This window comes from Hyperolius riggenbachi, chromosome 2 (assembly GCF_040937935.1).
Source record: "Hyperolius riggenbachi isolate aHypRig1 chromosome 2, aHypRig1.pri, whole genome shotgun sequence".
NCBI lineage: Eukaryota > Metazoa > Chordata > Amphibia > Anura > Hyperoliidae > Hyperolius > Hyperolius riggenbachi.
In genome coordinates this window covers 331346055-331361642 of record NC_090647.1, presented here as the reverse complement: position 1 = coordinate 331361642, position 15588 = coordinate 331346055, and the positions used below count along the sequence as shown (strand labels likewise).

The following is a 15588-nucleotide window of genomic DNA, read 5'->3' as shown; positions in this document are numbered from 1 at the left end:
CCACCACTAACCCCATGTGGAATTTAAAATTTTAATCTAGCTTCCACGTTTCCAAAGCAAAGATTTTGTACTAATATATTCAGTGTCCACTGAGGTAGGTTGAAAATTCTTGCTCCACAGGAAGCAGCATTCCCTTTGCACAAGGCAAGCTGACAGGTAACAGCAAGCCTTTCAAACTGGAACAAGGTAAACACCTTTGCCCGATGTCGCCTGTTGGGGATGAGGACCTGATCCCCTTCAGCAGTATTGCTGAGCCGGGCTGTACACACGCGTGTTGGCTCTGTAGCAGATGATGCGCTGTATTGCTATGAGGGCGGGGGTGACGGAGGGCCGACAAGCGCCATTTGTCTGACGTCACACGGCAGGCGTGGGAGCGGTGCAAACAATGGGCTCAGCGTCGCTGGGGGCGAGTAGATCCGTGTGGCAGATCGCTCGCGGGTTGGGAGTTGCCAACTGCCGTATACATACCTGATTATTGGTTGAGCCGGTCATCGGCCGACTTAGGTCAGGCGTGTGTACGAGACTTTAGTCTTGTGGAAAGTGTCTCCTCGTTGTCCTTGGCTTTACACTATCTGCATGGAATTTGTGTTTTCCACATGTTTACATGAACTTCGTCCAGGAAATCCAGTTTCCTCCCACATCCCAAAAAGGTTATTTGGATGCCCCCGAAAACTAACCTCTAATGCTAGATACACACAATGCAATGTGATTGACAGGTAATCTGATAGGAAGTTGCATTGCATGTACATGTCCAAACAGTTCATGATCAATAACAGGATCGATTTTCAGATGATTACTTCACAAAAATCGGACAAGTCAAAAATATCTGTGTACCCATCAATTTGACGGAAAGTTGCACTCGTGTTCCTAGCATAATGTACACACACAATTTCTGTTGGGGCAGGGATTGTGACAATACTTTGGGCAACGTTTTTGGGCCTACTTCTGTACAGGTGTCGCTAGCCAAGAGACAAGTGATGCACTCTGTTATGGAGGCGGACAGAGACAAAAGCAAGACACGCTATGGAGGGGGGCAGCAGTTGACAGCAGTGGCACAGGGCTGTTAGGGGGAGAAAAGCAAACATCCGCCTGTGCTCCGCTGAGACAATCCATCAATCTGGACATCTCAGCCCAGCATTGGGGAGGATCAGGGGCCACCATACACACATACTGCACACCTTAGCTGACAACCATCTAGAACAGTGTTCCCAACCCTGTCCTCAAGGCCCACCAACAGTGCATGTTTTGTGGAAATCATAGAGGTAGTTAATCAGCTCTGCTGAGACACTAATTACCTCACCTGTGCATGTCTGTGGTTTTCTGCAAAACATGCACTGTTGGTGGGCCTTGAGGACAGGGTTGGGGAACTCTGATCTAGAAGACTTAAAGGGATACTGTAGGGGGGGGGGGGGGGTCGGGGGAAAATGAGTTGAACTTACCCAGGGCTTCTAATGGCCCCCCGCAGACATCCTGTACCCACGCAGCCACTCACCGATGCTCCGGCCCCGCCTCCGGTTCACTTCTGGAATTTCAGACTTTAAAGTCTGAAAACCACTGCGCCTGCGCAGCTGCATCCTCGCTCCCGCTGATGTCACCAGGAGTGTATTGCACAAGCCCAGTATGGTCTTTGGTCTGCGCAGTATGCTCCTGGTGCCATCAGCGGGAGCGAGGACACGGCAATGCAAGCGCAGTGGTTTTCTGACTTTAAAGTCAGAAATTCCAGAAGTGAACCGGAGGCGGGGCCGGAGCATCTGTGAGTGGCTGCACGGGCACAGGATGTCTGCGGGGGACCGTTAGAAGCCCCGGGTAACTTCAACTCATTTTCCCCCGACCCCCCTACAGTATCCCTTTAAGGTAGGGGGGATATCAAGACTACAACTATGGTAGGAATTAGAGGGTGAGCACCTCTGTGGGAGAGTTAGTGGCATGACTATGTAGAGAACACTGGTGCTATATTACTGCATAAGAGCAAGAAAAATTGCCTTGTTGAATTTTGCATCACATTACTAGTCTTCACATGCTTCAATCACTGCTACCTAACATGTCTGATATGCTTTTGTAATGCCTATGAAAGGCACTGCCACAGCTTTACATTGAAACTATGGTACAGAATACATCAGCTACAACCTCTGTTAATTTCAACCTAGCATGCTGCATTGCCTTGTGTTATGGCATCCTATTAAGGATAAGCTAATATTGGCATTTTATAGAATGGATCATTGCAAGATACATATTTTTGCAAAAAATGAGAATTTTAGATGAAAATGTGTTTTAGAATATCCCTAGATGTCAATGCATCTGGTGAAAATGTGTTTTCATGCCCATATATTTCCATGAGTAACTGATCTGTGTGAAAATTACTTCATGCCACTGACTAAGGCATTTGGTGTAAATTTTCTTTCACTTGCATGCGCATTTTTTGTTAATATCCTTATCGGTGTGAAATCAAGTATCTATACGGTGTGACTAATGCAAAGAAAGCACAAGGAAAACCACACACATTTTTGAAGCTTTGTGCCTATAAGATAGATAGAGATGTAGCCTTGCAGGACACCTGAAGTGAGAGGGATATGGAGGTTGCCATATTTATTTCCTATTCCCTAGCTATCCTGCTGATTCTCTAATACTGTTAGCCACAGACCCTGAACAAGCATGCAGATTAGTTGTTTCTGACTGAAGTCTGAGTGGATTAACCGCATGCTTGTTTCAGGTGTGTGAATCAGTCACTACTGCAAAGATCAGCAGGACAGCCATGCAATTGGTATTGGTTAAATGAAAATAAATACGGAAACCTCTATATTCCTCTCACCTCATGTGTTCTGCAAACTATCTCCAGAATCTAGATTTTCATTATCCGAGACAATTGTGATCCTCTCAAGCAAAAATCTAGCATCAGCACAAGTGTCCCATGACTTTGTTTAGCTATCAGCCATGACAGATCACTAAACAGCCAACATGAATGACCGCCATTGTTCAGTGCCTTCCCCTCGCCCTCCCCTCTCCATAGAATATAGGCTGTATGATTGTGGCTGTACAGTGCATCTGTGCAACAATTATGTCTAAATCGGTCACCTGAAATGATCACACAGCCCTTTTTAGAAACAAATATTTAAGTGGAATGAAACTCGATAGTGAAAAAAAAAATCCAATAAGAAATTTAGCTTACGGTACCTATCCTGTTTTTAGAGTTCCCTGTCAGATTTAAGAGAAATACGATATGAAAAAAAAATATTTCTGCTGGTTTCCATCTTTACTCTCTTCTGTAATGCCAAAAGTGACATAACTTATTTATGCATTTATATAGCGCTGACATATTACACAGTGCTGTACAGAATATATTGTCTTGTCACAGAGGCCCAGTGCACACCAAAACCGCTAGCAGATCAGCAAAACGCTAGAGGTTTTTGGAGCAGATTTCAGAGCGATTCTAGGCATGTTTAGAGACTTTTCTAAACATGCCTATCGTTTTTTGGAGCGTTTTTGTGTAGCAGATTACAAATATTGTTATACAGTAAAAGCTGTTACTGAACAGCTTCTGTAACAAAAACGCCTGGAAAACCGCTCTGATCTAGCATTTTCCAGAGCGGTTTGAGCTTTTGCTATACTTTACATTGAGGCAGAAACGCTTCTGCAAACCACAAAAGTGCTGCAGGACCCACGTTTGCGGTTTGGTAAAAACCTCAAACCGCTGGTGTGCACCATCCCATTGAAATACATTAGCCAAGCGTTTTCACAGGCAGAAGCGGTTTGGAAAATGCTACAAAAACCGCTCGGTGTGCACCAGGCCTAACTGTCCCTCAGAGGGGATCACAATCTATCCCTACCATAGTCATATGTCTTTGTATGTATCATGTGTAGTGCATGTATCATAATCTAGGGCCAATTTTAGGGGGAAGCTAATTAACATATTTATGTTTGGGGATGTGGGATGAAAACGGAGTGCCCAGAGGAAACCCACACAGACATGGGAAGAACATACAAACTCTTTGCAGATGTTGACCTGGCTGGGATTCAAACCGTGAACCCAGTGCTGCAAGGCGTGAGCGCTAACCACTACGCCACCGTGCTGACCTCCACATCACTTTTTTTCCCCCAAGCTCACTGTTAAATTACTGCATATTTTACATATTACTGTCCCTCCCACAGCAAACATTACATAGATAAAAGGACGCTTCAAGGTGGGGTGGGTGGGGGAAGGGGTCATGAAATACCTTCTGGCCACAGTGTCCTTATCTCATCTGAAATGGGAAGTTTCAGTCATTTGCATTTTGAGATAAGCTTGTTACTGTAGCAAAATAATCCACAATCCTGTTGGTACCACACAGTTCAAAGGCACCCAGACCAAGTAAAAAAATATAGGTAAAAGATTATGGGACATATAGGGACTTATTTTAGAAAAAATAAGTGTGTGAGTGTGTGTCGGGGGGGCACTAACTATTTTTAGGCAATTTTTTTTTAAAATTTTGGAAAGTTGCAACCCCTTTAAGTTATGATCTAGCCTCTTAATCCCAAAATTATACAACTTATTCTCTCCAGTAACCATCCATCAGCTGCAGCCCTCCAAACATATGTTAAGGCTTCACAATTGAGGACATTTTTATTTAAAACAGTTTGCTCAAACACATAAGCAACCAAAGCATAATTTTCAAGCACAGGCAAGAAAAAATGCAAATGAAGCTCACAAAAGACTATCAAAACAAGTAAAGAAAAAAGATATGAAAAGAAAATGTCATGCACAACAACAATGTATAGCTCTGAATTTATTAATTATACAATAGAGTAGAATGCACCTTATTAAACCAATTAGCTCTGCCATGCTTCCAGTGTGTGTTTTACATATTCCCCCGTAAACGCCCATTTCTAGCTCATCAAATCCCACAAGCACCATAAAGCATAAGAAAAACAAAACACACAAATATATTACATTGTGAGAACAACCAACAAATGCTCAAGTTAGGCAATGATTATGGATAAACATCCAGACAGAGCTTTTACCCAAATAAAGTCAACTGGCTATCACATTTCAACACTACATTTACAATGACACAGAAAGGGTTAACTAATGGACTCCCAAAATCATGCAACTTTTATTGGAATACGTGAAGTAGCCATATTGGCTGCTTTCAGCCTGCAAGTGTGTGTGACAGTGTGTAAAATGGTGGACAGCATTGGATAAAAAAAGATGGAGGAGATTCACAAACAGAAAAGCTAGATGTGCTGCAAACTATCGTCTAGTGTGTTGAGCAAACTGGGATGTGGCACACACAGGCCACCAGAACAGCTATATCTCTGACAAAAAAGGGCACGGTGACAGAGGCTATACTGCCCAACCCACTACAATAACAATATGGAGCAGCTAATCCTGTGCTGAGGATGCAGTTCACCCTCACACAAAAGCTCCTAAAGTCACTCATAATGTACTCCCTACTACACAGCAGTACAGCTAGCTAGCTTCTCCCAGCTCATCCTTTACTGACTGATATTCAAATCAGAAAAACTTTCAGCCTTATAAAATATATTAATGCCACACTGTAGGTATTCAGTTAGATGACATGAGGTCTATGAAAAAAGGCACTAGAAACCAGAGCATATGGCTAATCTCTCCTAGGATGCACTGCAAGACATTTTAAACTAACAAAATATCTGTATTGTACTCCACTACAAACTGTTCTATCTATAATGACAGCTGCTGCTAAGTTTATTATCAAAATAAAATATATAGTAGAAAAAAAATAGAACTTAAAAGTTCTTACTTTAATGTGGGCTGAGAACATTTGTATCTATTTTCCTTTTAAAAACAAGGTCAAAGTGTCACAGATGCAAATATAATTATGGCTTCCATTAATGTAAGTCAGTATAGCAAGTAATATGACATTCACTTGACAGATAAAAGGACACAAGCCGATTACCAGGCTTGCAGTAGTTCTAAAGATGGCTGACCCGGGTGTGTTGTGGGTCTGTACCAGTGTAATGAGATTTACAAATGAAGAAAAAGTTAAAGTAATTTATAGGTTAAAAATCTTAAAACAGACTTAAAATTAACAAAAAGTAAAAAAGTTACAGGTTTAATAAATGTTGAATTATTAAAAAAAAAAATATTTGAAAGATTTATTTTTCAAAAGAAAAACAGCAATGGCCCAAGACAATGCTTGAACTAATCAAACCCTAGAAATGCTTCCAGTCAGTCTCACTTCAAGTAAAATGTGTGTAGTTTATGAAATTTCTATATTTAAGTAAAAAGATTTTTAATATGTTTTCGACACCTTATATAGGTAGTCTGCATGTCTGGTGCATGACAGGGTGATATTAAGCTATTTAGGGTGACAATGGCAATCACATCATATTTCTGTGTTAAGGTCAGCAACAGGGTAATATGTCAATCCTAGACCTGGATGACCATCCATTCTTTCATAGGAGCTAGAGGGTCACCCCCCTGTCTCCTCTCAACCTATAACTTCAATGGATATAAATACTTGGTGCTTTTAGTGGTTCATAAATGCTAAACTTCAGGTTCAAAAGCAACTCAAAAGAGTGCTACAAACGTTCAGCTAATGGCCAAAAGAACTGCACTACCTAAGTAAGAGGGGTTTGAATATGTCACCCTCTTTGCTGCATTGTGCCACACACAGCCACCATGTTTTTCCATCCTCCATCAGCAGCTCTGTCCCGTCTCCTCTGCAGAGATCACGATGTACAGTATAGAACACAGATAGATGCAGTCACTTGGTTGGTCTGTGTTCCTCTGAGGGCCCATGGCAATGACTGGGAGGGCTGAATAGACGGGCTGATGGCTCAGAGTCAGCAGAGGATGTACCTATGTCCACAGGTTATTATAATTAGATGATCAGTGTACAGCCTATGGCCCTGGTGTCAGGCCGTGTCACCTCACAGCTATGTAATGTGGAGCCCCCCTCTGCACACACAAAGGATTGGGGGCTCGGACGCCATATTGAATAGTTCTGTAGGCCCCCGAGCCCCCCCTCCACCTGGAAACTAAACTCGTGAAGAAGACGCAGCAGATCTGCCACAGCGCAGAAACACTTTAGCAAATACACGCAAACTTCCGGGAGCAAAAGCCCAAGGCGTCCTCTGCTCATTGCAGAGCCTCTCATCACCCCCCATGCGCCTCCCGCAGGGGACCTGCCAGCCATGTGCCGGGGGTGCGACCCTCTATAGGGCGCAGAAGACGTCCCCAGGCAGCCACGGTACAAAGCTCCATTCATCAGCCGCAGGAGGGGACGGGGCCCCGGCATGCACGCGCGTCTCCCCCGCCCCCATACTCACCGGCGGCGGCCGGACCTTGCAGATGCCGGTGCGCTCCGCGATGGGTCGGATCTTGTTGATAAACGCAAACGGATCGGCGAATTCCTCACGGCTGGGTTCAAACACCGGACACTCCGGCGGGGGGACGAACTCCATATCGCTTGACCGGAGCAAACCGGCCGACACTGAGCGCATGGCCCGCTGGGAGGCAGGGAGGGCGAAACCCCAGGTCACACCGGAGAACTGGCGGCCGGGGGAGCGGAGAGACACTTTCCAACCGACAGTGAGCGAGAGGCCGCACTGAGCAGAGCCGAGGGGGACGTGTGCCTCCGCCGAGGAGGGGTGGCTGAGAAAGAAATAGTCCCAGTGTGTACTCGGGTCACGTCTGCAGGGCTTCCTGTCATTATACTGTCCGGCCAGGGAACACACTGGAGGGAGACTCGTGGTGACATTGGATCGATTATTATCTGTCCGTCAGCGATTTATGCTTCCTGGTTGTCAGTGACAAATTTGCCTCACAGGCTGTGCAGCACTTCTGCTGCTGCCACCACATTGCCAGAGCCGCAGTCCCATGCTTCCCATGTATGATTTCTGTGCTCCTCATACTTCAGCGTGCTAATGGGGTAAATGTTGCTTGATCGTACGGCCAGCCTACTTGTACTATTTCTATTTGTGGAAACTAAGGAATGGGGCATGTTTTCTCACGACTGTGTGCAGTAACTAGCCAGCCATGGGCCTATGACACAAACACAGCGCTGTCGTGCTGCAGAGCCCTCCTACGAGCATCCATTGGAGCAGCCTGCCTCTAGTGACAGATCACATCCCACAACGACCAACTGGCTTCCAATTGTGGGATCCACTCCTTATGTTTACATGGGCGGAGGGATTTGTATACAGCTGACTGCCACACCATCGCCGGCACTTCTTTTTTTAAAGAGCCTTATTCTGTCAGTAGATTGGTGGACGGGTTGGCGACGTCAGGAATGAAGAGGGGCGTGCAGGCTGAGCTGTATCTGGGAGTTCATTGTCTACAATGAGTGTAGAAGTTGGTCACGTAATCTTGGGAACTGGGCGGGGGAAGGGGGCATGTCCTACAGGGCAGAGAGACACCTCCTCCTATTATCTCTGGGTGAGTTGCGCTATCTGTGTGAAATGTTCAGGGCTGGGATGGGAAAACTGGAACATAATTGGTACGGTACGGTTACATGTAGATGTCACTTGGGCGTTTAGCAATGTAGTTGCATGCATTTCCAATGTGAAAGCAAGTACAAGTGGTTATCAAAACGACTGATTTGTGATGGGTGCATATGCTTGGTGCATCTGCACAAGTCTGGTCAAGTAATTCAAAGCCATATGTGATGGCAATTCAGCATTAATCAGGAATGTGCAAAGTTTTGTGCATCGTTCATTGGTTCCCTTCCTGCAGAATGAGCGTTCCTTACCTAGAATAGAGCAGATCCTCCCATGTGGCCAGTTTTGTAACTACAGCTACTCCCTGCTCAGTGTATTTAAGGCCCTTTCTAACCTATTTGGTGCCCTATTTGGGGATGCAGAGGTTGCAACCGCACCGGGGCCCTTGAGCCATAGGGGCCATCCATCAACCATTGTATTAGGTTTCTATTGGTCCTGCGTTAGTAATATACCCTTCTATAGATACTTTGAATAGTAGTTATCATTAACAAACTGTTCCCCATCCCCTTCTTGCACCTCTGACTCTGTGGTTGTCCTTGGCAGGTTTTGATGCGCCATATCAATTTTTATGTATAGAGTGCTTGGGAGCCCAAATGTAAAACTTGCATGGGGGCCCATAGCTCCTTTGCCACGCCACTACAAGGAAACCTGTCACCTGTCCAGGCTCAATGGAGCCACGGACAACACATTGACAGACGACCTTTTCCCTGTAAGCGGCATCATGCCCCTTTGTTCTTGCCCCCAGAAGATGCATTAGGCCTCTGTTTCTGCCCCCAGAGTCCTCCCCCTCCAGGTGTATAGCGGTGACCGTGTGCCCTGCTGAGAATTCAGCAGCAGAGCAACTCGCCTAGCAGGACAGTGCCATCCACATCTTCACCCCGCCACCACCTCTTCTCAGTGACCCAACGCATGTAAATTATGTAACATGCCTCTGGGTCACAGAGAAGATGCAGCCAATGAGGATAAAGACAGGGAGCATGCAGACTAGTCGAGGAGCACACCGGTCGGACAGGTGAGACGCTCCACTACCGAATTATCTGCAAGGGGCCACTGTATGCTTAGGGACAGACCTGTGGAGGTCCAACAGATTGGGTAATTGCCCAGTTTGCCTATATGGAAGTGCCGGCCCTGTACACACAGCACCACCGCACACAAAGACATACAACATGCTACTAACACAAAGCAATCACTTGTAGAAATATAAAAATTGAATTTTTGTAGAATAAAAAACATCACACAAAACAGAAATACTTTTCCTTGTGCAATCGCTAGTCTGTACAGTATGATATGGGTGTTGCTAGTATAACTCTATACCCAGAACATTCAGTGCTTTTCTAAGTGCCAAAAATGGGACAGCACACTGCATTGCAAAGCTGGACGGAGCACCTCTGGACAGACTTGTAGCATGCTTTGCACGCCTCAGAAAAAAAATCGGTGTGGCCAGATTAAATGTGGGGCCATATACTGAGTGTAACAGTGGATGACAAGAAGTGGTAGATGACACATGACTGTTATAGATAGTGGATGAAGCAAAATGACAGGTAGTGATTGAGTGTAGCGACAGCTAGGGGAGAGCGAGATATGACATAGATGATGAAAAGTGACAGCACATGACTGAAATGATAGGTAGAGGATGACAAGAAGTGACAGCGGACGATGAGAAGTGTAACATAATAGATGCAAAGAAGTGACAGTGGATGATGAGAAGTGGCAAATATTGGATGATTAGAAATGGCAGATTTTGAATGATGAGATGCGGCAGATATTTGATGATGAGTAGTGACAGATGATGGATAGTTAGCAGTGACACTGTAAGGCCTGACAGGTTATGTCCCCAATCAGTCTCTATGCCCCAATCTATTACCACGGCTCTGAGCCTGGCCCACGGTCTTCACCTATAGACAAGCCCTCACGTGAACAGGACACGTTATTTGTCTCTTGACTACGGTTACCCCCAGGTATTAACGTGCAAGACATACAGACTGAAGTAGAGAGGACAATAACCCACCAAAACCCCAATGAGGCTAGTAACACAGTTCAATAGTTCAGAAGTATCACACAGGGCTATTACCTTGATTCAGGAGGATGAGGCCCTCAGCGTCGATTGTCAGTAATGACAGATGTATCAGGAACAGGCAGTGAAGGATCCAGGTATATATGAGAGAGTTCATGCAAAGCCCACATGCAAGGTTATTCAACAGGCAGTGAATGATCCAGGTAATAAGAGAGTTCATGCAAGGTCCACATGCAAGGTTATTCAACAGGTAATGGATGATCCAGGTAATATATGAGAGAGTTCATGCAAAGTCCGCATGCAAGGTTATTCAAGCAACAGACAAGGATTGGTTCAAGTATACTTAGAATGTCCAGGTAGCATGCAAGAGTATCCAGTAAACAGGCAGTGGTCAGTCCAGATGGCAGGCAAGGGTATCCAGTTGACAGATAGAGGTCAGTCCAGGCGGCAGGCAAGAGTATCCAGGAATCAAAACAAGGGTTAATAACAGCAGACAAGAATAGTCAAATACAAGCCGAAGGTCAAGATCCACTAATCTAACAATGTAAATGAGCACCCAGCAAATAGCCAAAGCTATGCTTCTCACGGGCGATGATTGGGAGCACTCTGCAGGTTTAAATACAGCTTTCATCCAATCCGTGGCCATCTACACTCTGCACCAGGGGCGTAATTACTGGCCCTGCAAGGGATGCGGCCGCAGGTGGGCCCGGGGGGAGAAACCTGAGAGGGGGCCCGGGCTCTCCGCCCGCACTTATGCCGAGCGGGCAGAAGCACAAGACAAAAAAATGATTTGTTTTGGAGCAGGCTGTTGCTGCAGAGTGCGGCTGCGGGCACTAGGACCTGGAGGCATAATCATTTCCCACCTCCTGCTTGGACGCTTTCTCGGGCCCCCCTTCCCCGCCCCCTCAAGCACGCCGGACTGACACAGAGAGACCAGGAAGAGGATGTCACGCTGCTACTGCTGAGAAATGTGAGACACGCAGCCTGTCTGCATGTGTGTGCCTGTGCGATGTCTGCATGTGTGTGCCTGTGCGATGTCTGCATGTGTGTGCCTGTGTGATGTCTGCATGTGTGTGCCTGTGTGATGTCTGCATGTGTGTGCCTGTGTGATGTCTGCATGTGTGTACCTGTGATGTCTGCATGTGTGTGCCTGTGTGATGTCTGCATGTGTGTGCCTGTGATGTCTGCATGTGTGTACCTGTGATGTGTGCATGTGTGTGCCTGTGTGATGTCTGCATGTGTGTGCCTGTGTGATGTCTGCATGTGTGTACCTGTGATGTCTGCATGTGTGTGCCTGTGTGATGTCTGCATGTGTGTGCCTGTGATGTCTGCCTGTGTGATGTCTGCATGTGTGTACCTGTGTGATGTCTGCATGTGTGTGCCTGTGTGATGTCTGCATGTGTGTACCTGTGATGTCTGCATGTGTGTGCCTGTGATGTCTGCATGTGTGTGCCTGTGTGATGTCTGCATGTGTGTGATGTCTGCATGTGTGTGCCTGTGATGTCTGCATGTGTGTGCCTGTGTGATGTCTGCATGTGTGTGCCTGTGTGATGTCTGCATGTGTGTGCCTGTGTGATGTCTGCATGTGTGTGCCTGTGTGATGTCTGCATGTGTGTGCCTGTGTGATGTCTGCATGTGTGTGCCTGTGTGATGTCTGCATGTGTGTGATGTCTGCATGTGTGTGCCTGTGATGTCTGCATGTGTGTGCCTGTGTGATGTCTGCATGTGTGTGCCTGTGTGATGTCTGCATGTGTGTGCCTGTGTGATGTCTGCATGTGTGTGCCTGTGATGTCTGCATGTGTGTGCCTGTGTGATGTCTGCATGTGTGTGCCTGTGTGATGTCTGCATGTGTGTGCCTGTGTGATGTCTGCATGTGTGTGCCTGTGCGATGTCTGCATGTGTGTGCCTGTGCGATGTCTGCATGTGTGTGCCTGTGCGATGTCTGCATGTGTGTACCTGTGATGTCTGCATGTGTGTGCCTGTGTGATGTCTGCATGTGTGTGCCTGTGTGATGTCTGCATGTGTGTGCCTGTGATGTCTGCATGTGTGTGCCTGTGTGATGTCTGCATGTGTGTGCCTGTGTGATGTCTGCATGTGTGTGCCTGTGCGATGTCTGCATGTGTGTGCCTGTGTGATGTCTGCATGTGTGTGCCTGTGTGATGTCTGCATGTGAGTGATGTCTGCATGTGTGTGCCTGTGATGTCTGCATGTGTGTGCCTGTGTGATGTCTGCATGTGTGTGCCTGTGTGATGTCTGCATGTGTGTGCCTGTGATGTCTGCATGTGTGTGCCTGTGTGATGTCTGCATGTGTGTGCCTGTGCGATGTCTGCATGTGTGTGCCTGTGTGATGTCTGCATGTGTGTGCCTGTGTGATGTCTGCATGTGTGTACCTGTGATGTCTGCATGTGTGTGCCTGTGTGATGTCTGCATGTGTGTGCCTGTGCGATGTCTGCATGTGTGTGCCTGTGCGATGTCTGCATGTGTGTGCCTGTGTGATGTCTGCATGTGTGTGCCTGTGCGATGTCTGCATGTGTGTGCCTGTGCGATGTCTGCATGTGTGTACCTGTGATGTCTGCATGTGTGTGCCTGTGTGATGTCTGCATGTGTGTGCCTGTGTGATGTCTGCATGTGTGTGCCTGTGATGTCTGCATGTGTGTGCCTGTGTGATGTCTGCATGTGTGTGCCTGTGTGATGTCTGCATGTGTGTGCCTGTGCGATGTCTGCATGTGTGTGCCTGTGTGATGTCTGCATGTGTGTGCCTGTGTGATGTCTGCATGTGTGTGCCTGTGTGATGTCTGCATGTGTGTGATGTCTGCATGTGTGTGCCTGTGATGTCTGCATGTGTGTGCCTGTGTGATGTCTGCATGTGTGTGCCTGTGTGATGTCTGCATGTGTGTGCCTGTGTGATGTCTGCATGTGTGTGCCTGTGTGATGTCTGCATGTGTGTGCCTGTGTGATGTCTGCATGTGTGTGCCTGTGTGATGTCTGCATGTGTGTACCTGTGATGTCTGCATGTGTGTACCTGTGATGTCTGCATGTGTGTGCCTGTGTGATGTCTGCATGTGTGTGCCTGTGTGATGTCTGCATGTGTGTACCTGTGATGTCTGCATGTGTGTACCTGTGATGTCTGCATGTGTGTACCTGTGATATCTGCATGTGTGTACCTGTGATGTGTGCATGTGTGTGTACCTGTGTGATGTCTGCATGTGTGTACCTGTGATGTCTGCATGTGTGTGTACCTGTGTGATGTCTGCATGTGTGTACCTGTGATGTCTGCATGTGTGTACCTGTGTGATGTGTGCCTGTGTGATGTCTGCATGTGTGTGCCTGTGATGTCTGCATGTGTGTGCCTGTGTGATGTCTGCATGTGTGTACCTGTGTGATGTCTGCATGTGTGTGCCTGTGTGATGTCTGCATGTGTGTGCCTGTGTGATGTCTGCATGTGTGTGCCTGTGTGATGTCTGCATGTGTGTGCCTGTGCGATGTCTGCATGTGTGTGCCTGTGCGATGTCTGCATGTGTGTACCTGTGATGTCTGCATGTGTGTACCTGTGATGTCTGCATGTGTGTACCTGTGATGTGTGCATGTGTGTGTACCTGTGTGATGTCTGCATGTGTGTACCTGTGATGTCTGCATGTGTGTGCCTGTGTGATGTCTGCATGTGTGTACCTGTGTGATGTCTGCATGTGTGTACCTGTGTGATGTCTGCATGTGTGTGCCTGTGTGATGTCTGCATGTGTGTACCTGTGATGTCTGCATGTGTGTACCTGTGATGTCTGCATGTGTGTACCTGTGATGTCTGCATGTGTGTACCTGTGATGTGTGCATGTGTGTGTACCTGTGTGATGTCTGCATGTGTGTACCTGTGATGTCTGCATGTGTGTGCCTGTGTGATGTCTGCATGTGTGTACCTGTGATGTCTGCATGTGTGTACCTGTGTGATGTGTGCCTGTGTGATGTCTGCATGTGTGTACCTGTGATGTCTGCATGTGTGTGCCTGTGTGATGTCTGCATGTGTGCGCCTGTGATGTCTGCATGTGTGTACCTGTGATGTCTGCATGTGTGTACCTGTGATGTCTGCATGTGTGTGCCTGTGATGTCTGCATGTGTGTGCCTGTGATGTCTGCATGTGTGTGCCTGTGTGATGTCTGCATGTGTGTGCCTGTGTGATTTCTGCATGTGTGTGCCTGTGTGATGTCTGCATGTGTGTGCCTGTGATGTCTGCATGTGTGTGCCTGTGTGATGTCTGCATGTGTGTGCCTGTGTGATGTCTGCATGTGTGTACCTGTGATGTCTGCATGTGTGTGCCTGTGATGTGTGCATGTGTGTGCCTGTGTGATGTCTGCATGTGTGTGCCTGTGTGATGTCTGCATGTGTGTGCCTGTGATGTCTGCATGTGTGTGCCTGTGTGATGTCTGCATGTGTGTGCCTGTGATGTCTGCATGTGTGTGCCTGTGTGATGTCTGCATGTGTGTGCCTGTGATGTCTGCATGTGTGTGCCTGTGTGATGTCTGCATGTGTGTGCCTGTGATGTCTGCATGTGTGTGCCTGTGATGTCTGCATGTGTGTGCCTGTGTGATGTCTGCATGTGTGTGCCTGTGTGATGTCTGCATGTGTGTGCCTGTGTGATGTCTGCATGTGTGTACCTGTGATGTCTGCATGTGTGTGCCTGTGTGATGTCTGCATGTGTGTGCCTGTGTGATGTCTGCATGTGTGTGCCTGTGTGATGTCTGCATGTGTGTGCCTGTGTGATGTCTGCATGTGTGTGCCTGTGTGATGTCTGCATGTGTGTGCCTGTGTGATGTCTGCATGTGTGTACCTGTGATGTCTGCATGTGTGTACCTGTGACGTGTGCATGTGTGTGTACCTGTGTGATGTGTGCATGTGTGTACCTGTGATGTCTGCATGTGTGTGCCTGTGTGATGTCTGCATGTGTGTGCCTGTGATGTCTGCATGTGTGTGCCTGTGATGTCTGCATGTGTGTGCCTGTGATGTCTGCATGTGTGTGCCTGTGAGATGTCTACATGTGTGTGCCTGTGCGATGTCTGCATGTGTGTACCTGTGATGTCTGCATGTGTGTGCCTGTGATGTCTGCATGTGTGTGCCTGTGTGATGTCTGC

At 47.1% G+C, this 15588-nt stretch overlaps 2 protein-coding genes across 2 annotated transcripts in view; one reads left to right on the top strand and one right to left on the bottom strand.

The window, feature by feature from the left end:
* Positions 1-8060, bottom strand: part of KDM5B (lysine demethylase 5B) — a 77795-nt gene extending 69735 nt beyond the window's left edge. The window contains exon 1 of the mRNA XM_068269358.1: positions 7285-8060. Within this exon, the coding sequence (XP_068125459.1) occupies positions 7285-7458 (174 nt within the window). The 5' untranslated portion in view covers positions 7459-8060. The remainder of the gene's footprint in view (positions 1-7284) is intronic.
* A 283-nt stretch (positions 8061-8343) lies between these two features.
* The window catches only part of LOC137544428 (tigger transposable element-derived protein 1-like), a 41391-nt gene continuing 34146 nt past the window's right edge, over positions 8344-15588 (top strand). Inside the window, exon 1 of the mRNA XM_068265503.1 lies at positions 8344-8392. The gene's annotated coding sequence lies outside the window, so the exon portion shown is untranslated. The remainder of the gene's footprint in view (positions 8393-15588) is intronic.